Source organism: Macrotis lagotis, chromosome X (genome assembly GCF_037893015.1).
Source record: "Macrotis lagotis isolate mMagLag1 chromosome X, bilby.v1.9.chrom.fasta, whole genome shotgun sequence".
Classification (NCBI taxonomy): domain Eukaryota; kingdom Metazoa; phylum Chordata; class Mammalia; order Peramelemorphia; family Peramelidae; genus Macrotis; species Macrotis lagotis.
This window is the reverse complement of record NC_133666.1, coordinates 43,212,665-43,235,132: the sequence shown is the minus strand read 5'-3', so window position 1 is coordinate 43,235,132 and position 22,468 is coordinate 43,212,665. Positions and strand designations below refer to the sequence as shown.

At 36.8% G+C, this 22,468-nt stretch overlaps 1 protein-coding gene across 4 annotated transcripts in view; it reads left to right on the top strand.

Moving 5' to 3' along the window:
• LOC141496899 (iduronate 2-sulfatase-like) overlaps window positions 1-18,558 on the top strand; it is a 34,248-nt gene extending 15,690 nt beyond the window's left edge. The window contains exons 7-11 of one of the 4 annotated variants that reach the window (XR_012471190.1): window positions 4,364-4,490; window positions 6,216-6,389; window positions 9,087-9,415; window positions 11,334-11,489; window positions 17,300-18,558. Coding sequence is in view for 3 of the 4 variants with exons in the window: in XM_074199481.1 (XP_074055582.1) it covers window positions 4,364-4,490; window positions 6,216-6,389; window positions 9,087-9,541 (756 nt within the window). In the remaining variant the exon portion in view is untranslated. The other 3 variants (XM_074199483.1, XM_074199482.1, XM_074199481.1) reach the window with 3 other exon arrangements.
• The last annotated feature ends 3,910 nt before the right edge of the window (window positions 18,559-22,468 follow it).

The following is a 22,468-nucleotide window of genomic DNA, read 5'->3' as shown; positions in this document are numbered from 1 at the left end:
GCCATGGTGCTTCTCCAGAGCCACCAGAAAGGTGGTCCCTTTCTGCTTCATGAATATTTCATCCTCTGCCTTGTTTATTCTGAAAAAAAATGTTGGCAATAACAGAAACCCAGGCCATAAGGCAGGTTATAAAACTCTCCCTCTGCCCCTATTCTTAATCCAATCTTCTTCTCATAGTCATGTCTGGCTTTAGACTTTCCATCCTCCTCTCCTCCTGGGGTGTGCAGTCTTCTTACTTAGCATTTTCTTTTACTAAATTTGGGGAGAGAATATGGGAGACAGAAGCCTTATTTTATGGTTTTTTAGTTTTTTGCAAGGCAAATGGGGTTAAGTGGCCTGCCCAAGGCTACACAGCTAGGTAATTATTAAGTGTCGGAGACCGGACTTGAACCCAGGTACTCCTGACTCCAAGGCTGGTGCTTTATCCACTATGCCACCTAGCCGCCCTATTTTATGTTTTATACTTGTTTTTATGTTATGTCCCCTTGGGTTTGAGCTCTCTATTATCAATTTTTATTTAGTCCCTTTCATTCTAGACATCATTCTCCTTGGCAGAGAAAACAAGCATCATGAACTTTGTATAGTTCTCCCTTCTCTCAGTTGTCCATTATGGTCTCACTTCCCTGGAGCAGCCGTACTGCCCTTCTCATGATCGTTCTCACTATTTTTCTCCTCATATTAGGCCAAAGGCCTTTTGACTTGTCCTTAGCACTCCTCAGCTTTGTTTCATTTATTAGTCTACTCATGCTTGGCTCTCTGGGGCTGACCTTTAGTTCCAATATCAGTTAGATAATAAACCTTAAGAGCAGGGGGGAGGGGGCTGTAGACGTACTCTGGATCATCATTTTACAGAGCAAGAAGCTAGTCTTGAGAAAAGAAGTACCTTGGCTCAGCTGCCACAATAGCAGAACCAGAGCTACAATCTTGTTTAGACATCCAGATTCAGCCATGGCTACCAACATGTATACTAAGAGCCTCCTCTGGTACATTTACAATGAGCAGTTATCACAGAAGGTGATCTTGGGGGCAGGGGGCAGAGAGGGCAGAAAGATATGGGCACATATTCATATATGTGCAAGATAAATGTACAAGATAAATCCATTATAGAGTGGACAAATGCAAAAGATGTTGTAGAGGTAGAAATGATAATATTTGGCAGCTGATTGGATATGTAGGCTAGTGAGAGTGAGGAATCCAGCATAAATGTGTAGCTTGTGAAACTAGATGACCAGAAGGATATCCATATCCTCTGCAGAGATGAGGAAATTGCTTTGTACCATGTGAATTTGAGATGCCTATAGAATATCCTCCTGGAAATGTCCAGTGGCCTGTTGGTAATGTAGAATGGAACTCAGGAGAAAACCTGGGACTGAATATATAGAAAAAGAAGTCATCTGAATTGAGATGATAATTAAAATTATGTGAACTGATGAGGCCATCAGGTTAGAGTATAAAGAGAGAAAAGAGGAGTCTTCAGGAACTCTCATAGTTGGTGGGGTGGGATATAGAGGAAAGGACAATGAGAAGGAGTGGTCTGACAGGTAGCAAGAGCACCAAAAGAGGATCCAGAAAGTGGTCAACAAAAGTGTTAAATATTGCACAAAATTAAAGAAGCATGAGGGCTGAGAAAAGTAACTAGTAACTTTGGATAGAGCATTTTTCTTTTTCTTTCTTTTTTTGTCTGTTTTTCTTTTTTCTTTTGTAATGACTCCAAGCATTCTTTTTCTCAATTCCATGCGAAGATAGTTTCCAGCCTTCATCCTTTTGCAAGCTTTTGAGTTCTATTTTTTTCTACTACCCTGCCTTCCTACTCTTTTCCCCATGGCATCAAACAGTCTGATAAAAGTTATAGATGTAAAGTTTTGTTTAAAATATTTCCCTATTACTCATGTTGTGAAAGAAGAATTAGAACTAAGCAGAAAGACATAAGAAAGTAAAGAGATAAAAAAATTTAAAAAGTGAACATATTGTGCTTTGCTCTTTATTCAGACTCCATAGTTTTTTCCCTCTGGATGTGAATAGCATTTTCCTTAACAGGTCTCTCAGGATTATCTTTGATCACTGAGCTGCAGGGAGGATCTGTGTCCTTCATAGTGGAACATCTCATAATGTTGCTGTTAGCATCAATTCATGCACACCTTTCTATGCTTTCCTAAAGTCAAGTTGCTTGTGATTTCCCACAGAACTAGAGTACTTCATAACATTCACATATCATAGCTTGTTTAGCCATTCCCCAATTGATGGCCATCCCCTTAATTCTCAATTCTTCGCCACTATAAAAAGTTATAAATATTTTTGTACATGTTGGTTCCACCCCTTTTTTATTATTTCTTTAGGATTTATTGTAGTAGTGGATTTATTGGCCTTTGGGTATGGTTCCAAATTGCTCTTCCTCAATGATTGGATCAGTTCATAACTCTACCAACAATGCATTAGTATCCTAGTTTTCCCACATCCTCCCCAGCATTGGTCATTTTCCTTTTTTTTGCCATTTTAGCCAATCTGATAGGTGTGAGAAAGTACCTCAGAGCTGTTTTAATTTACATTTCTCTAATCAATAATGATTTGGAGCATTTTTATTTGACTATAGATAGTTTTAATTACCTCATCTGAAAACTGCCTGTTCATATCCTTTGACCATTTATCAATTGAAGAATAACTTGTATTCTTATAAATTTGACCCTGTTCTCTATATATTTTAGAAATGAGTCCTTTATCAGAAACACTAGTTATGAAAATTGTTTCCTATCTTTCTGCATGCCTTTTAATCTTGGTTGCATTGATTTTTGTAAAAACTTCTTAATTTATTATAGTCAAAATTATCTATTTTTGTAATTTATTTTGTTCTCTATGTCTTCTTTGGTCATAAATTATTCCCCTATCCATAGTTCTAAAAGATTAACTATTCCTTGTTTTCTTAATTGACTTTTGGTAGCACCCTTTATGTCTAAAGCCTGTACCCACTTCGGTCTTACCTTGCTATAGGGTGTGAGATGTTAGTCTCTGCCTAGTTTCTGCCATATTATTTTATGTTTTTTTCCTAGCAGTTTTTGTCAAATAGTGAGTTCTTATCCCAGTAACTGGAGTCTTTGGGTTTATTGAACAGTAGATTACTATAGTCATTTACTACTATTTCTTTTGTATCTTAATCTATTCCATTGGTCTGTGTCTCTATTTCTTAGCCAGTATCAGACAGTTTCAAAGACTGCTGATTAATAATATAGTTGACTTTTTATTTCTCCAGATGAATTCTGTTACTATTTTTTCTTTTTTTTAAATTATTTATTAAGGCAGTGGGGTTAAATGACTTGCCCAAGGTCACACAGCCAGGCAGTTATTAAGGGTCTGAAGCCAGATTTGAACTCAGGTCCCCCTGACTCCAGGGCCTGTGCTCTATATCCACTATGCCACCTAGCTGCCCCATTACTATTTTTTCTAACTGTAAAATAATTTTTGGTACTTCGATTGGTATGGCACCGAATAATTTAATTTAGGTAGAATTGTCATTTTTATTATATTAGCTTGACCTAACCATGACAATTGACATTTTGCAATTGTCTCTATATGACTTTATTTGTGTGAAAAGTGTTTTATAATTGTGTTTCTTTAGCTTCTGGGTTTGTCTTGGAATGTAGATTCTCAAGTATTTTATGTTGTCTACAGTTTCTTTAAATGGAATTTCTCTATCGATTATTGTTAAACTTTGTTGGTAATATATTAAAATGCTTATGATTTATGTGGTTTATTTTATGTCCTGGAACTTTGCTAAATTTGCTAATTGTTTAAAGTAGTTTTTTAGTTGATTTTCTAGAATTCTCTAAATATGAGAACTTTTTTAATTGAATGATGAGGTTGGAAGCAGATTGCAAAAGAATTAGGCAAGATTGAAGGGAGAAGTAGTGATTGGCATGTAGATCTTTTTTCATAGGAGTTGGGGTGAAAAAGGGCAGAGAGAGAGATTTGGACTATCATTTGAAGGTATGGTAGTTGTGGTTTTTCCAGGATGAGACAGATTTTGGCATATTCGGAGGTAGCATGAAAAAGAAGCAGAAAATCCGGCAAGATTAAAGATTAGAGAGAGTGGGAAAGGAGCAGTGATTTAAGTCAAAGTCTGCTAAAAAAGTCAAGAGAGGGTGTGAGAGACTAGAGAGAGAGTTGGAAGTGTGAACTATTGGCAAAGGCATGTGAAATGAAGGGGGAGTTGATGGTAAACGGCTTGTATTTTCTTAGTAAATTCAAGGTAAAAGAATAATAGACTTCTACCATGTGGTAGTTGACAAAAATAAAGATCCCAAATTGGATGAAAGTATATAAGTGAAGTCTGAATGGAAGGATTTAAGGGTTTTTTTTTTTATATTTGCAGCGGAAAATCCGTCAGAGTTATTTTGCATCTGTTTCTTACTTGGATTCACAAGTTGGTCGCCTGTTAAATGCTTTGGATGAACTTCAGCTCTCTAACAACACAATTGTTGCCTTTGTATCTGATCATGGTAAGCATTTTGAAGTGTCCTGGGAAGTGATTCGAAGTTCTAGAATTGGTCTTGAAATGTTTTCTGGTCTTGGAAATACCACCCGTGCTCTTGGGTGAGTCAGCTCTTCTTTTGTATTTGTGTTGTGTGCAACAGAGTGTTCCCTACTTCACCAACCTGTAACTGCATCTCCTTTTGAGCCAACTTCTTTCCTTAAAGGGAATTGTTCAGAGCCATTTTTTTCTCAATGAGTTGCTATTGATGAGATGTAGTCCTTCCCTAAAGCCCTGGCCAGAGGCTTTCTAAGTCAGAGAATAGAGGAATTCTCAGACTCACACTGTCACTTTGAAATTGCACCAAAAGGCAAACGAGCCCCTTCCAAGTGGCAAGAACCCTGCAGAGTTCCTCCTTACCCCACTACAGATAGCAAATTCCCACTCATGGCATGATTCGATGATCAAGCATTGTGGTGGGAACTCTCATATTCTCGTAAAATAGTAGACTGTTCAATTATTGTACTTGTCTATTAAATTTGTGCCTCCTGACAAGGATTAGCGTTTGTCCCTGAGGCTATTACAAGACCAGGTGGAGTTGAAAAGTGAGTAAGGAGTAGGGGAAATATTTATTTGCTTAGGGTAGGACCTTCTGAGTGAGGTTCACTGAGCCTTGGCAAGCATTATGTTCTGAGAGGAGCAGAATTAGTAGATGGGGAACAACAGTTGATGAGTAATATGTGTATACAAACACATATCTACACACATATCTCTCTAGACAATCTATCTGCATATATGCATGAACTACATACATACATACAATTTATGTGTGTGTACATATACTTATGGCAATTGAGTAATGTGTAGATTCCTATTCGCACACAGATCTACATACATATCTCCATATATACGCATCTATAATCTACATACAATTCTTGACATATGCATGCTTGGATACATGTATGCATGGATACAGGGAATGGCGGTTAAGGACTGTATATATATGGACACACGATATATATGAACATCTATATACATTCATCAATTGTCATTTTCCAAATACATACATACATACATCGATGTATATAGCCATCAGTCATATGCAGGAATATATATATATATATATATATATATATATATATATATATATACACACACACATGTACATATGGGTTTCTTAGGCATGTCTGGGAACCACAGATAGCATATACTTTATTCAATGAGGCTTTTTTCATGCCATAGTCCCCTTGTTTAGTTGTGTGATTAAATATGATTAAATACAATTTGCTATTCTTTTTCAAAACAGATGAACAACTTACAGTATTTTCACCATTTTTCAAAGGGTTTAGTAGTTAAACTCAGTAAAGCAGCTAGAAGGCAATTTTGTCATTTTGTCATTAAGCTATGACCCAGTGGAAAAAAGAAATCCTTAAGATAATTTCCTGTTCTTTCTTCTTTGGAAATATAGACTCTCCTCTGGTCATTCCTTAAATACCTGTCTTCACTCAAGTCCCCCTCCATTGCTTCTTCATGGCATTGGAGGGGAGCCTCTGTTAATGGCACTGTCCAACAAACCAGAAAGGCTGAATGCCTCAGAGAACCATGATGAGGTGTTGGAAGGGGACATAACAGGAAATAGTGTCTAATCGAGCCTACCATGATGTGATTTTATTTGTGTAAAGGTTTTTTTTTGTTTTGTTTTGTTTTTTTTTGTCTTTTGGTGTCTGTGTGACTTGTGCTTCTTATTGTCCAGGATGGGCTCTGGGTGAACATGGAGAATGGGCCAAATACAGCAATTTTGATGTAGTCACTCAAGTGCCTCTGATGTTTTATGTGCCTGGAAAGACTGCTCCATTTCCTTCACCTGGAGAGAAGCTTTTCTCTTACATTGATCCCTTTGACTCAACATCAAACGTGATGGTTCCAGGTACAAAAAATGAGTGTTGTAAAATAAAACTTAACTACTCTATTATTATAATTTCTCCTTTTCATTTATATAGCTCCTTTTAGGATTGTGCCAGCTTGTCAAGACATCTGTGAATCCTGATTTTATTTACTATGTATTATTAGCTATTTCTTTCTCCCTTTGTATCAGCTGCAGACTTAGTCATTGGATTTCTCATGTCATCATCCAAATCTTTGGTTAAATAGGTTGAATAACACAGGATCGAGAGGGGAGCTTGGAACATACCATTAGATACTACTTCTTTCCTTTCCCTTCCCTTCTCTCCACTAATCAACTGTTGTTGTTCAGCCACTTGCAAATCCATGTTAACAGTATTGCTACTCAGCCAACTTTTTTCTTATATTCACAGATATCATTGAAAACTCTGTGAAGTGACTCATGGAATCTTCTCCAAGATTCCTTCCCAGTTTAATAGTCTATGATCCTCCTGGAAAACTGGCTAAGTGTTCTCACATCCTTTTCTCCCATATTTTGAGCTTCATTTTGTTTCTGCCTTTTTCATTTTGTAGTCCATTCCTCCTTTATGGAGTAGGTGGGAGCATAGTCAAAGTCCTGCTTATTCTCATATCTGTCCTTTCTCTTCTAATGTGCAGCATCTTGCTATCCATTTGCACTTGCTATCCTTTTTGTCTTAAATGGTTTTCCAAAGTGTGAGCTCATTCTTGGCCTACCCTAAAGTTCTCTTTGTCTCTGTTGTAATTTTTCTTGGCTATATTACCTAACTTCTGCATACATATAGTCTATAGTCTAGATACTTTCATCTTGCTTTCCTTGCTAAGATTATTCTCCATTGTATAGCTCTTTGAAAGAATTTAGAATCTTCTTAAAACCCAGAGAAACAAAGAGTAAGATTATTAGATTCTGGGAATTAGAAGAATTCTTGAATTCTTGTCTCTAGTCTGCTATTAACTTGCTCCATGACTTTGGACAGGTCATAGGATCTCAAAGCTTCGGTTGCTTCATCTAAAATGAAGCAGTTGATCTACTTGATTCTTTTTTTTTATTATTATTATTTCTGTTACGCCTCTTTGAGACCTTGGTAAAAATCTATGTAGTAAATTGTATTTCTTAGTTCTTGAATGTTTCCAACGTACTTTTTACCACAATGATGGCTTATGTTCCTCACATTGAACATACTGTAAAAATGAGATTCTTAGCATTGGAGTGATTTGCCCTGAATCATATCCTCAAGCCTGGAAATGCAACTAGTTTGTCTCATTCAAGTTCTCAGAACTGTGCTAAGTAGTTGAGGGAGAAAGGGATACTGAAAAATTAAATATTTAATATACAATTATACATGTAATATGTCTAGATCTAATTTCTACCCTTAAGGGGCCTACAATCTAATTGAGAGTTAAGACTGATATGATAGTGATAAATGTATTTAAGTACAGAATTGTGTTAAGCAAGAAATGAGTAGATATTAGAACTTTAGAGAGAAGGAGTAGAAGCCAGGTAGACTACTATCAGAGTTCAAGCTGAAACTAGTCTCTGATCTCTTAAAGTCTAGGGACCGGGGACCAGGTGGTGAAAAATTTCAAGCCTGATTCCCAGTTTTGAGCATTGCTACTTTTGAAACTTAAGATTCAAAATAGATGCTAAAAACCAATACTTACTGGTTAATTGTCATTGAGAAACCAGCTTCTGAATCAGACAAAGAAAGTAAAACCAAATGGAAACATTTTTAACTTTTGTTTGAGCTATTTATACTGGGTGTCCCAAAAGTCTTAATACAGGTTTAAACTTGTTTTTAACTGCAATGACTTTTGCGACACCCTGTAGACACACAAAGTGTTCTATAAAATCTTTATAGAACATGAATTATACGGTATTTTTAATTTTAATTTATTATTTCACATGGATTTGTAACTTCATCAGTATAGATCAGAACTCCTCTATCTTAGCAGATGATCTTAGAGAGTTGAGACCCCCAAATTCATCACCCCAGGACTAATCTGGTTAGGGGTCTTTCTGAATCAAGCAAAGTTGGTGTTTAGACCATGGACATTCAGTCCACCTCTGAGCCCATATATGAAGCCTTTCCAGCTGGGTATAGCTTTGGGTAAAACTAAGGTCACCTTCATGCTGCAGTGAGGTATCCAAAGAGGATTTTGGTGGATGTCAGTTTTACAGAGCTGTGTTTATTCTCCAGATTTCTCTGTCATCCAGGAGATGGAAATTGGGTCCTTGAATGAACATCCTAGTCAGGACTGAGTTTACAGAGAATCCTTCTCTGCGGTGCAGGGCTTAAATAAAAGTTGATTATTCAATTCTCTTTTTAGTTAGGAGGTTTTGAATAAGTAGTCTTTTAATCCTCCCAGATCTAAATCCTCACACAACAGAATTTCAAGGTTTTTATATAGTTGAAATGTCTTCAACTGTAACTTAAATCATTTTTAAAGAGTTACTTGCACTATTATGTCATTTATTATCAGCCAACTTATAGAGTTAGATATTTAATATATTCATGGTCACTTGGCAGTGCAAGAAGAGCAATTGGGAGGGAGTAAGAGACTAATTTGACTTTCTTCTAAATAAAAGAAAAAAAGAATATGATGAAATAAATGTGTGGTCCCAAGCTATGGCTTTCTTCTTTTGGCTTCTATTTTGTTCACTCAGATATCACACCGTCTACCTTGTTCTTTTTTTTTTTTCTAGGAGGGCAAGCCATGGAGCTGGTTGAACTTGTGTCTCTTTTTCCAACTCTCTCAGAACTTGCTGGCCTGAATATCCCCCCACGCTGCCCATTTGATTCATTTAACATTGAGCTGTGCAGAGAAGGACCAAGCCTTGTTAGATATTTAAACTTCACCAAATGGAGAAAAGACTCTTATTACAGTACCAGGAAGCCCCTTGACCTTGTAGCATACAGTCAATATCCACGACCCGCAGACACACCTCAGTGGAATTCTGATAAGCCAGATTTAAAAGACATAAAAATTATGGGCTATTCTATACGTACAGTGGACTACAGGTTTACCGTATGGGTGAGTTTTAACCCTGAGAATTTCACTGCTGATTTTACTGATATCCATGCAGGTGAACTGTATTTTGTAGACAGTGACCCTCTGCAGGATCATAATGTTTATAACCAGACCATGGGTGTTTATTAAAATGCACTGGGTTTTTGAGTCCTAAGGTTTATATAACTAGATGGCTTCTTGTTTATGGGTTGTTGTGGTTGTTTTTAACATTTTCTTATTCTCTACCTTAACCTGGTAGATGTGAGAAAGAATTGAAGAATTTTTTTGATGTTTGACACTAACAGAAGTGACCTGGATGGGAGAGAGTTGAAAAGGAGATACAGTTCAAGGAACTTATTACACCTTATTAATCTGGGTTTCTTTAATTTGGAATTTGTGTTCATTTGGACTGAAGGCTAGGTAGATACATTATTATTATTATTTTTGTAAGGCAATGGGGTTAAGGGACTTGCCCAAGGTCCCACAGCTAAGAAAGTATTAAGTGTCTGAGGTCAGATTTGAATGTAGGTCTTCCTAATTCCAGGACCAGTATTCTATCCATTGTGCCACCTAGCTGCCCTAGTGGATATATTAATAAAGAAGATAAGGTTTGCTAGAAAAATGATCAGCCTAAAGGAATATATAACTATTAAGAAAATAAAATGTTTTCAAACATCCATTGATAGACAAACATCTTGGTACCATTATGTCTTTCTGTAAGTGATATTAGGATTCTGTGTTTATATAAATTCTGTTGTCTCCTTTATAAATTTAACCTTTTTGGTGTCATTCTTGTTTATAAAAAGTTGTGAGACTGGTATAATGAATGACTATTTTCTTATCTCCAGCCTGTGAAAATGTTCATGCTGTTTCATCCATCAGGGAACATGCCATTTAGAAGTATTTGTCTGATCCTCTAGCGGGGCTTTGCACAGACAGGGATCTTCCATTATGATCCTAGTTTCTTGGGGCGTTAATATAGTACTTCTCACTCTTAACCCTGACCAGTCATCATTCAGTTCCTTCCAGCTCCCAAAAGCTCCGAAGTGGGATTCAAGGATGCTAGTCATCGAATGATGGAAAGGTACCCACTTTTAAATGCCTTCTCCCCTGGATTTGTATTTAGCTTACTTCAAAGAACCCGAGTTTTTATTCTGGGAAGTATGTGACGGGCCTGGGTCTCTGATGTGCCACCCCTGTGCCTGAGAGGGTGTCCGAATTGGAGACAACAAATGGATCTTGTCGTTGCTCTGGGTGAAGTTTCAGGAGCTTCCTAAAATGCTTTCCTGCACATTCTGTTGTGTTCATAGCCCAGGAGATTGTTCCAGCCAAGCAGCAGGCTGAAAAAGAATAGCCTAGCTAGTGGAGAGAACAAAGTTTGAAGATCTAGGGTAGTGGTTCTGGATATAATAGGAAGAAAGAATTAGGATATAGACAAAGTAAAGAGCAAAGAATAAAAGTTAGCCACTTTTTCTCCTACTGTCTCTTAAGTCAGGGACCATTATTTATGAGGGTAAGAGAGGTTCACAGCTGTAATGAAACTGACATTTAGGAAACTCTTGCTCTAATTTATTGTTGTGTTTTAGTGGTGTTTTCTAAAACCTTTGCTGGTGATTTATAGGCAAAACTCATTATTTACTTAACGGATTTTCTGAATTCATCGCTTGCATAGTATTGAAAAATGGACCTTGGTATTTTTGCTAAGTGTATCATGATTTATCATAGGAATAAATCATATTAAATTTGCTATTAGCATTGTGTGCAATTCTTGCTGGTGTTTTTAGTGCTACTTGATGCTACATTAAAATAAATGAAGCTGTTAACTCATCTGGCTAGCATGGCATATATTTTTCCCCCTCTTCCCCAAAGTGTCCAATTTTCTCATTACTGTGGATTTTATAAAGGACTTAACAAATACTAACTTGGCACCTTCATTTTACAGATGGGGGAACTAAAGTTTAAAAGAGGGGAGGTGACTTGTCCAAGGTCATACAGTCGAATACTCTACTCTAGGTGACAGATGATATTTGCGCTTGTTCATGCATCCTTGATATGGTGGGAAACCTCTCCAACTGTCATCTGGAAATTGGCAATACAGGTGGGCCTTGCTTTAAGAAATTCTTCCATCCAAAACTCTGGGTAACTTGGGAGATGATTATCTATCTTCTACAAAAGGATTCAGTTTGAGTTTTCTTTTAGCAGATGTCAGTGCATTGCAAACATGATTTGACTTGTTAAAAAGTTCAATCTGCATTTCACCTTTTGCAGGAAAGTGAAGAATGCATACATACAGTTTTGAAAATATAAAAGAACAAGAGAAACAGATAATTATAAAATTCTTAAAGATTTGCAAAGCACTTGACTTATATTATCTCATTTGATCTGTACAACAATGTTGTAAGCTAATGACCTTAGGGCTTATCCTCTTTTCAGATGAGGAAACAGGAAAGGGACAGAAAACAACAAGAAAGAAAAAGTGAGTGTTAAAATGTTCTTTGTTGAAAAAGAGGCCATCTTTATTTGTGGCACTCATGAGCTAACCCTATCCAAAAAGATCCTAGGTCTTCCTACCTCTGTGGGCTTGGAGTGATAGGACTAAATGAGGTGGTCCCTCAGGTCTCTTTCAGGTCTTCTGCTAGGGAAGGCATGAAATGCTAGGACCCCATCAAGAGCAACTGATTGGTGTACCCACTTCTGAAAGAGAGCCTGGGAATTTCTGTGTCCTTTCCCTCCCTCTCTGCTGAGGATGCCTAATTATTGTGACTATTAATTGCCTTCTTTGCAAGTTTCCTCAGCATTGGTCCTTTCCCAGTTCAATGTACTTCTTACTGGCATCAGGACTTTGACATCCTAGCCACACGATATTATGTACATCTTTCCTGTGTCACCCAATTAAAATTTCAACCTGCAAAAAGGAATACCTAAAACTATCTTGCTCCTATCCTCTCTGAGATTGGCTCTTTCCTAGAAGCCTTAGAGTATTTACATTTACCTTGAGAAGTGATCCACAGAAAGAGATGAAACCTTTTCATAAGGATGCAACTCTTAGAGTGCTTCTCTTGCATCTGGTACATGGATGTACTTTATAATAGTCTGATCTTTGCTCAGATGGAACTGTTTCCTTTTGTTCAGATATTCTTAAAACCTGAAAGATGGGTTCTCCACTTTTCTCTTTAAGGATAGGTTAGTTCTAGAATAGCCATACTTTTTCTTCATTTGTCTTGCTGGAAATATCTGTTACTTGGTTGGGTGAAAACAGTTGAGGTCAGGGATGTGATAGAACAAGAGTTTCGTCATTCTCTGGTGGAGAGTTTGTATCAGCTAAATGGCAAAATATATCCCTCTAAGATCTGAGCAGCCAAAATCAATGGCACCAAATCCATTTATCTTGCATTCTTAAGTATCCATGAGGGCATGGTGTACTTCATAAAAATACACTGCCTTCAGGAAGCTTACAATCAATTAATGCAATAAAATAAGTAGGGACATAATAACATGCAGCAGCTGATGATGTGAGTCATGAGAAGTCCATACCAATGCGAGTTTGGAAGAAGGGGAGATCACTTCCAGTTAGCTGAGAAATTGCGAGGGATTTCCAAAAGGAATATTTTAAGCTGGACCCAGAAAAATAGGATTTCAGCAGGTAGAGAATTGGAGGAGTGTGGGGGGAGAGGTCCACAAAGGGAACCAAGTGCATGAACAAAGGCAGAGAGGTGAGAAAATATGTAAACAGTAATTGAATTTGACTGGGGAAATAAAGGCAGATATTCAGTTCAACTTCACTAGCATTAAGTGCTTAGTGTATGCAAGATGTGGCAAAGGTAGATTGGAGGCAGATAATAGTGGGCCTTGAATGCCAGGCTTAAGGAGTTTGTATGGGGAGCTATTGGAGGTTTTAAACAGTGCAACGAGATTGATGATCAAAGCTACATGTTAGAAAGGTTAATCCAGTAGGGGGTGCAGAATTTATGGAGAGGAGAAATTGGAGGCAGGCGTATCAGTTAGAAGGCTATTAACAGTGCAGGTGTGAAGTAATTAAGCCCTTAACTGGGGGGGGGGGGAGTATGTGAGAATGTAAAATTGGGGATGTTTGAGATAATTGCAGAGGAAACATTTGGCAGGACTTCGCAACTGATTGAATGTGGGTGGAAAAGGGAAGAAACAAAGATGACTTGAAGGATTCTTGCTCATGCATTATTTTACTCTTTGAAAGGTATTTCAAGCACTCACTCAGAACTTATTTATTCTTATTTTACATATAATTTAACAATTTAGAAGTAACAAATAGAGAAGCATAGAGTGGATACTAGAGGAAAGCTCACTGATAACTGCAAGTATTTATTTTTCCAAGTAAGAAAAATGATATGTTAATTTAAAGAACATGGGCCTTTTAACATAGGAATAAATGTTGCCCTCTGCCTCTGGTCCTGACACAATTGAAAGACCCCTGTTCCTCTTTTCTTGCTGCATGTCCTACTCCTGGGTCCACCTCAAGGGAGAGAGGACTCTTAGCTACTTCAGTGGTTCTAGGAATTGGACTGTGATTTCAGTCGTATAAGAGGAAATGCCCTCTACTAATGAAGATTGGCCACCTTCTTTATAAATTGTCTTAGAGGGTTGCCTATACCTTAGAGAGGCTCGGTGATTTGTCCGTGGTCACACAGCCTACATATATATATATATATATATATATATATATATATATATATATATATCAAATCTTCCAGGCCAACTTTCTCTCCATTGTATTATTATTATTATTCCTCCACTGCCTTTCTGTATGAGTGGAAAAGAATGTTTCGGTGGTTCCCTCAGTCATTCAGAAAATACTGGATTATATTTAATAAGTTCCCTTCAGAAAGGCAGGGAAATATGCAGGTAAGAAATATTTTCATCTAGAATGGCTAAAAAAATCTGTAATTTGAAGTGATATTCACTTAGCCAAGGCAATGGCAATGGCAATGGCATGGCTGGAAATAGCAGGTCAATGTTGGAAGGGGGAATTAGAAGATGAAACTCAGTTTTTAGCATGGCTTGTCCTAGGGTCTGGCAATTAGTGACTCATGAGTCATGTATGCTCTCTACTTATGGGTGTGTGTCACTCAATCAAAACGAATGAAAAACAATTATTAAGCCCTCACCATGTTCTGGGGATCCAATTACCAGAAAGCAAGACAATTCATGTCTTCAAGGAGCTCATATTCTAATAGGTGAAATAATGCTTCTAGCAGAGAAGGTCAGGGACAGTGTTTGGGAGGCCAGAGAATTTATTGACTTGCTGATTTGACTACTGTTCTCAGAAGAGGCAAGAGTTGAGGGGGAGAGGCATGCATATGGTACAGTGGCATGGACCTGGTAGGCCTGAGACTGGGCTCATCAGTGAAAGAATCTGTAAGTAGGAGTTGACTTACTTCACTGCCACAGCAGAGTTCAAAGCCTGGAGTTCCTATTCTGTTCATCTACCCCCACCTTAAATGAATAAACCCCCATATTTTTAGTGATGCACATGACCTCTGAACTTTAAAAAACTTTGATCACCATTTTTCAATATAATTAATTCTTTTGTAATCCTAAGCATTCTATGAATTGAAATGCATTTTTCCAAGAAGGGGTCCATAGCCTTCATCAGGGAGATGCCAGAGAAGTCCATGATATGCAAAGGTTAAGAACTCCTGTTCTAGAGTAATATAGACCAGTCCTAAAGGCTCTGATTAACTCTGAAGGGTGATCATATATATGCAAATCTACCCTTTCAACTGCCCCCTTCACACCAAGAGCTTGTGTGTGTGTGTGTTTGTGTGCTGATTTTTTCCAAAAGGGACGAGGAGGCAATATCTCTGCTGAGAGGAAGCTCCCAGAATGTCTATCACTAAATGGTTTTACAGCCTGTTCTTAAATTATTCATTGAAGGGGAGTCCACTCCCTCTTTAAGGCATCCCATTCCACTTTTAGGTAGAACTAATTTTTGTTAGAATTTTTTTCCTCGTATCAAAACAAAAATCTGCCTTTTTGTACCAACCACCTTTTTTTGCTGGGACCAAGCAGAAAAAAAATCAAATCCTTCTTCTAAATACTTGAAGGCATCTATCATAAGATAGTATCTTAAGTCCTAATGTCTATTTGGCATACTTGCAAGCCTTTAATAAATGCTCATTAACATCTTCAAGTTCAATTTATCCTTTATGATTGCCATTCATCTTCCTCTTATCTTTTCTCCTTTCATGGACAGCCATTACCATACAGTTTTTCACTGCAACATTTTTTAATAGTATTATAGAATACCAAAGTGATAAGGGACCTTAGAGACTAGTTAGCTTCCAAAGGAAAACCCTTGACATTATTTTTGACAAATGGTTCTGTGTTTAGTTATCTTCCAAGGAGATGGAAGAGGCAAGAAAGTAGGGAGCACTTTTCATTGTTTCGGTATCTACCCCAGTGTTGGGTACAGTGTCTTCTACCAAGGCCCTCCAGACAAACTTGCTCATTGATTGATTGAGCTGGCAATCTGGCTGTAGTCTTTGATTATGATGAATGAATGAGAACATTTATTGAATGCTTACTATGTGTAAAACATTGATTATTCAAATAGATAAGACAATCCTTGCTTTCAGGAAACTCATATCCTAAGAGGGGAAAACAACACTTAGATTTTCCTTCCTAGTAGTCAGTGGCTTGGTCAAATAGGGGTGTCAGCTACCAATTATCTGGTAGCATTCCCACAACTTTTGATTCTCTAGACAATGGTTGTGGGTATTAGAATGGCTGGGGGGGTCCTGTTATTTATGGATCTCTTGGTACTTAGAGTTGCACCTGAGATGTCTCTATCCAAGTCTAAGGGGAGGTAGTGGTTGAGATGTTTCATCTAAGCCTGGCTTGACTGCCCTAGGAATAGGAGTTGTTTAGGATGGCAGTGTGAAAGATGTTAGGAGGACCTGAACTCAAATTTCAAGTCTTAACATTAACTGTATGATCCCTCCTTTGTTTGTGCCTCAGTTTCTTCATATAAAATGGGGATAACAATACTCATAGTTCATCAGAGGCTCAAATAAGATGATGGATGCAAAGTGCTTTGCAAATTTCAGAGTACTATGACTACCAAACTAAAACTACAGTTATAATAATAATAATAATAATAATAATAATTACAATTATAATTATTCAGTTTGAAAAGGAGGAGAGACATCAAAATTAGAATAGGAGAATTCATAGCATGTCAAAGCCATAAGAAATCTTAAAAATGATATAATATTCCTCCCTTTGCAGAAGAAGAAATTGGGACCCAGAGATGTTAGTTATAGGACATGTCCAATTTCTCCCTGAGCTAGCTGGGGCAGTTTTGGAGGGGGGATTACCTCCGAGACTCTGTTGCTATCTCCTGCCTAGAGAATGGGGAAGGCAGGTGATCTTTGTTAAAGCAACAATTCATATTTTACATTAGCAGCATTCTGTGGAGCAAGGGGGGCATCATAGAGCAATAATTCACTTGGTTGGTTTTTTAGGTTTTTGCAAAGCAAATGGGGTTAAGTGGTTTGCCCAAGGCCACACAGCTAGGTAATTATTAAGTGTCTGAGGCCAGATTTGAACCCAGGTACTCCTGACTCTAGGGCTGGTGCTCTATCCACTGCGCCACCTAGCTGCCCCAATAATCTACTTGGAAGAAACGAGGCTGCCTCCAATGCTGTGCCTCCAGGCAAGGGTTTCCTCTGAGCTGTGGCTTGCTCATCTATTCATGCCTGGAGTACCCACCTCATAGGCTATTATGAGCATCCTGATCCTGATATTCATCCTTCATAATTGAAGATTACTATGTTGTCATATACATGACAGGATGACATAACTTGCACAATTACGTTTATTATAGAGAGGGGAATGCTTTGAAAAGACATCCTTCTTACTTGCCTTTTCCAGAACCATTCCATTCCATGACCTGATCTAATAGGAAACAGGACTATTGGTGATGGTTTGGATGCTGAAGGAATCTCTTGGCTTTTGAATTGGTTTCTCTTCTTCCTGTATCAGCGAGCAACCTTGGCTCACCATCAACACCAGGTAAGCACCAGCATATGGTTTCTGATGGCCTCTGTTGCCCTCAACTGATCAAAGGGGAGGTGAGTTCATGTATGGAGTTATGAACATCACATGAAACGATATCTGTAAAGCGTCTTATATCAATAGCATCTCATGATTAATACTCCTTTAGAGGGAAGTTTTAGCTGAAATAATGCTTAATGGAACAAACTAGAATCTGCGAGGTTCAAGTAACAATAATAGAAATAATCAGTAATTATATCCAAGAAAATGATACTAATGAGACATCATAACAAAATTTTGGGATGCAGTCAAGGCAGTTTTGAGGGGAAATTTTATATCTCTAAATGCCTATATGAAGAAAATAAAGAGGAGATCAATGAATTGGGTATGCAACTATAAAAAGCTAGAACAAATTAAAAATCCCCAATTAAATGCCAAATTAGAAATTCTGAAAATCAAGGGAGAGATTAATAAAATTGAAAGCAAGAAAACCATGGTCTCATAAGTAAAACTAAGAGTTGGTTTTTGAAAAAGTCAATAAAACAGATAAATCTTCGGTTAATCTGATTTTTAAGAAAAGAAAGAAGATAGCCAAATTACTAGTATCAAAAATGAAAAAGTTGAACTAACCACCAACAAGGAGGAAATTAAAGAGATAATTGGGAGTTACTTTGCTGAACTGTATGCCAATAAATTGGATAACCTGAGTGAAATGGAAGCCTACAAAAGTACAAGCTGTCCAGATGAACAGAAGAGGAAATAAATTATTTAAACAACCCCATTGCAAAAAAAAAAAAAACAACGAAATTGAAGAAACCATCAATAAACTTCCTAAGAAAAAGTTTCTAGGTCCAGATGAATTTACAAGTGAATTCTACCAAACATTTAACAAACAATTAATTCCTATTCTGCATAAACTATTTTAAAAATAGGAGAGGAAGGAGTTCTGCCAAACTCCTTTCATGACACCAACATTGTGTTGATACCTACACCAGGAAGAACCAATACAAAGAAAATTATAGAACAATGTCCCTAATGAATATTGATGCAAAAATCTTAAAATTTTAGCAATGAGACTACAGCAAGTTATTACCAGGATAATACACCATGCATAATTAGGTAGGATTTAAACCAAGTAGGTAGGGATGGTTTAAGATTAGGAAAACACTCAACATAATTGAACATATCAATAGCAAAACCAACAGAAATCATATGATTATCTCAAAGGATGCTGAAAAAGCTTTTGATAAAAATACAACATCCCATTGCTATTGAAAAACACTAGAAATTCAGGAATAAATGGATTTTTCCTTAAAATAATGAATAGTATCTATCTCAAACCATCAACAAATATTATATGTACTGGGAATAAACTCAGAGCATTTCCAGTAAAATTAAGGATGAAACAAGTATGCCCATTATCACCATTACTATTCAATATAGTATTAGATATGCTAGCTGTAGCAATAAGAAAAAAAATGAAGGAATCAGAATTGGCATTGAGGATGCAAAACTTACTCTTTGCAGATGATATGATGGTATACTTAGAATACCTGAGAAAATCATCTAAAAAAACTCCTTGAAACAATTAACAAAATCAACAAAGTAACAGGATATAAAATAAATCCACATAAATCATCAGCATTTCTCTATATGAATAACAAAGCACAAGAACAAGAGATAGAAAGAGAAATTCCATTTAAAGTAATTATAGCCAACATTAAGTACTTGAGAATCTACCTCCCAAGACAAACCCAGAAACTGTATGAACACAGTTATAAAGCATATCTCACCCAAATCAAGTCAGATCTAAATAATTGGAAAAATGTCAAATGCTCATGGTTAGGTCCAACTAATATAATAAAAATGACAATTCTACCCAAATTAAATTACTTATTCAGTGCCATGGCAATCAAACTACCAAATAATTACTTTACCAAGCTAGGAAAAATAGTACCAAAATTCATCTGAGCAACAGAAGGTCAACAGCAAGGGAAATGATGAAGAAAATGTAAAGGAAGGTGGCCTAGCTCTACCAGATCTAAAATTATACTGTAAAGCAGTCATATTGAAATTGCCTGATTCTAGTTAAGAAATAGAGTAATGGATCAATAGATTAGGATAAATTGAAAAGAAAGTGCAGTAAATGATGACTGCAATCTACTATTTGGAAAACTCAAAGACATCAGCTTCTGGGATAAGAACTCAATATTTGACAAAAATTGGTGGGAAAACTGCAAAACAGTATGGCAAAAGCAGGGCATAGACTCATATCTCTCACCCTATACTAAAATAAGGTCAAAATGGTACACAATTTAAACATAAAGGGTGACACCATAGATAAATTAATACCAAGAAATACTCTATCAGATCTATGGAAAGGAAATAAATTTATGACCAAACAAGAATTAGAGTATATTATAAACTGCAAAATAAATGATTTGACTATATTAAATTAAAAAGATTTTGCACTAATAAAGTCAATGGTGCCAAAATTAGAAGGAAAGCAAAAATCTGGGAAAATAATCTTCATAACTAAGAGTTCTGATAAAGGTCTCATTTCTAAACTATATAGAGAATTGCATCAAATTTATAAGGTTATAAGAAGTCATTCCCCAATTGATAAATGGTCAGAGGACAGGAAAAGACAGTTTTCAAATGAAGAAATTAAAGATATATAAAATCATTTTTAAAAAATGCCCCAAATTCAAACAGCCAAGATGAGAAAAAGCGAAAATGATCAATGTTGGAGAGGTTGTGGTAGTATTGGGACATTAATGTATTGTTGGTGGAGTTGTGAATGTATCCAGCTGTTCTGGAGAGCAATATGGAACTATGCCCAAAGAGCAATCATGTTCATTCCCTTTGACCTATCAATTCCAATTCTAGGTCAATATCCAGAAGAAATCATAAAAAAATAGGAAAAGTCCCCTATGTTCCAAAATATTCATAACAGCTCTTTTTGTAATGGCAAAGAATTGGAAATTGAGGGGATGCCCATGCATTGGGGAATGGCTAAACAAGTTATGGTACACGGATACTATGGAATATTATTATTCTATAAGAAACCATAAATGGTCAGACTTTAATGAGGCATGGAATGAATTATAGGATCTGATGTTGAGTAAAGGGGAAAGAACCAAGAAAAAAATGTGCACATTAACAACAACATTGTGAGATGATCAACCTTGATGGAAGCAGCTCCTCTCAGCAGTTCAGAGAGCTAGGACAACCCTATTAGACTGGCTATGGACTATGTTATCTCCATCCAGAGGAAGAAAAGCAAAGCAAAACAAAAACATAAAAACAACCTTCAGAATCTGATGAGCACTTCATAAAAATTATCTGCTATATGTTTCCCTTAATCCTAATTCCTCATATTGAAAATGACTAATTTGTAAATATGCTCATCAAAAATATGTATATACGATGCTAACCTGCTCACTGCTGAGGGGAGGGGGTGGGAAGGGAGGGGAAGGACATTTTGTAACAAAAATATACATGTGCATATGGATGAAAAAAATAAAATTAAAAAAAAGAATCTGTGAGGCTTTTGGAAAATCATCTTTGAATATGAATATGAGGGTTTAGAAACAGTAGGCTTTTGTTCTGTGATCAGGGTGGAGCCTCTCATAGGCCCTTTTGCACACTGTTATTGTTACACAATGTAAGTTATGGTGAGAAATATTTCCCCCCCCATTTGGGGGGATCTTGACAACTGATGGAGCTCCCCCAAGATCAGGGAATCTTTGAGCTCCTCTGGCTTCTCTACCGCTGACATCACCATCCAGGAGGTGTGCATCGAAACAAAGGGATGCTTAGGGGAGAGCCCAAACTCCAGGGAATTGATTGACCTTAGTCTTGCCATGCATTTGGAATATAGAATCAAAGAACTTTAGGACGTAGAATGTGTACAACACTTAGAACGTTGGAAGGTAGAAGGTGTATAACTCTGAGCATTTGCAGAACACATAGACCTTTGCAATATAGAATGTATAGAACTCTTAGAACTTTGGATCATAGAATGTGTAGAACTCTTAGAACTTTAGAACATTAGAATTTGCAGCACTCAGAAATTTGGGATTTAGAATGGGTAGAACTCATAGAAATTTAGAATGTTAGAATATGTACAACTCTCAGAAATTTGGAAGATAGACTCACAGAACTTGGGAATTTAGAATGTGCAAAACCCATATAATTTTGGAAACTCAGAATATGTAGAACACTTAGAACTTTGGAACATAGAATTTGTAGAAGTCATAGAACTTTAGAATGCTAGAATGAATTTGTAGATCTCTCGGAACTTTGGAACATAGAATGTGTAGAACTCTGAGAACTTTAGAACGTAAGAATGGGCAGAACTCTTAGAACTTTGGAACATAGAATGTGTAGACTTCTGAGAAGTTTGGAACATAGAATGTGTAGAACCCTGAGTACTTTGGAATGTAGAATGTGTAGCACTCTTAGAACTTTCGAACATCAGAATGTGTAGAACTCAAAGAACTTTAGAACGTTGGAATGTGTAGAACTCTTGGTACTTTGGAACACAGAATGTGTAGAAGTCATAGAACGTTCAATGCTAGAATTGGTAGAACTCTGAGAACTTTGGAACATAGAATGGGTAGAACTCTGAGTACTTTGGAACGTACAATGTGTAGAACTCTTAGAACTTTGGAAAAACAGAATGTGTAGAACTCAGAGACCTTTAGAACATTAGAATGTGTAGAACTCTTGGAAATTTTTAACTTTAGAATGTGTAGAACTCAGAGAATTTTAGAAAGTTAGAATGTGTAGGCCTCATAGAACTTTGGAATACAGACTCAAAGAATTTTAGAATGTAGAATGTGTACAACTCTTAGAACGTTGGAAGGTAGAATGTGTAGAACTCTGAGCATTTGCAGAACACATAGATCTTTGCAATGTAGAATGTGTAGAACTCTTAGAACTTTAGAACATTACAATTTGTAGAAGTCAGAACTTTGGAATGAAGAATGGGTAGAACACTTAGAACTTTGTAATGTTAGAATGTGTAGAACTCATGGAAAT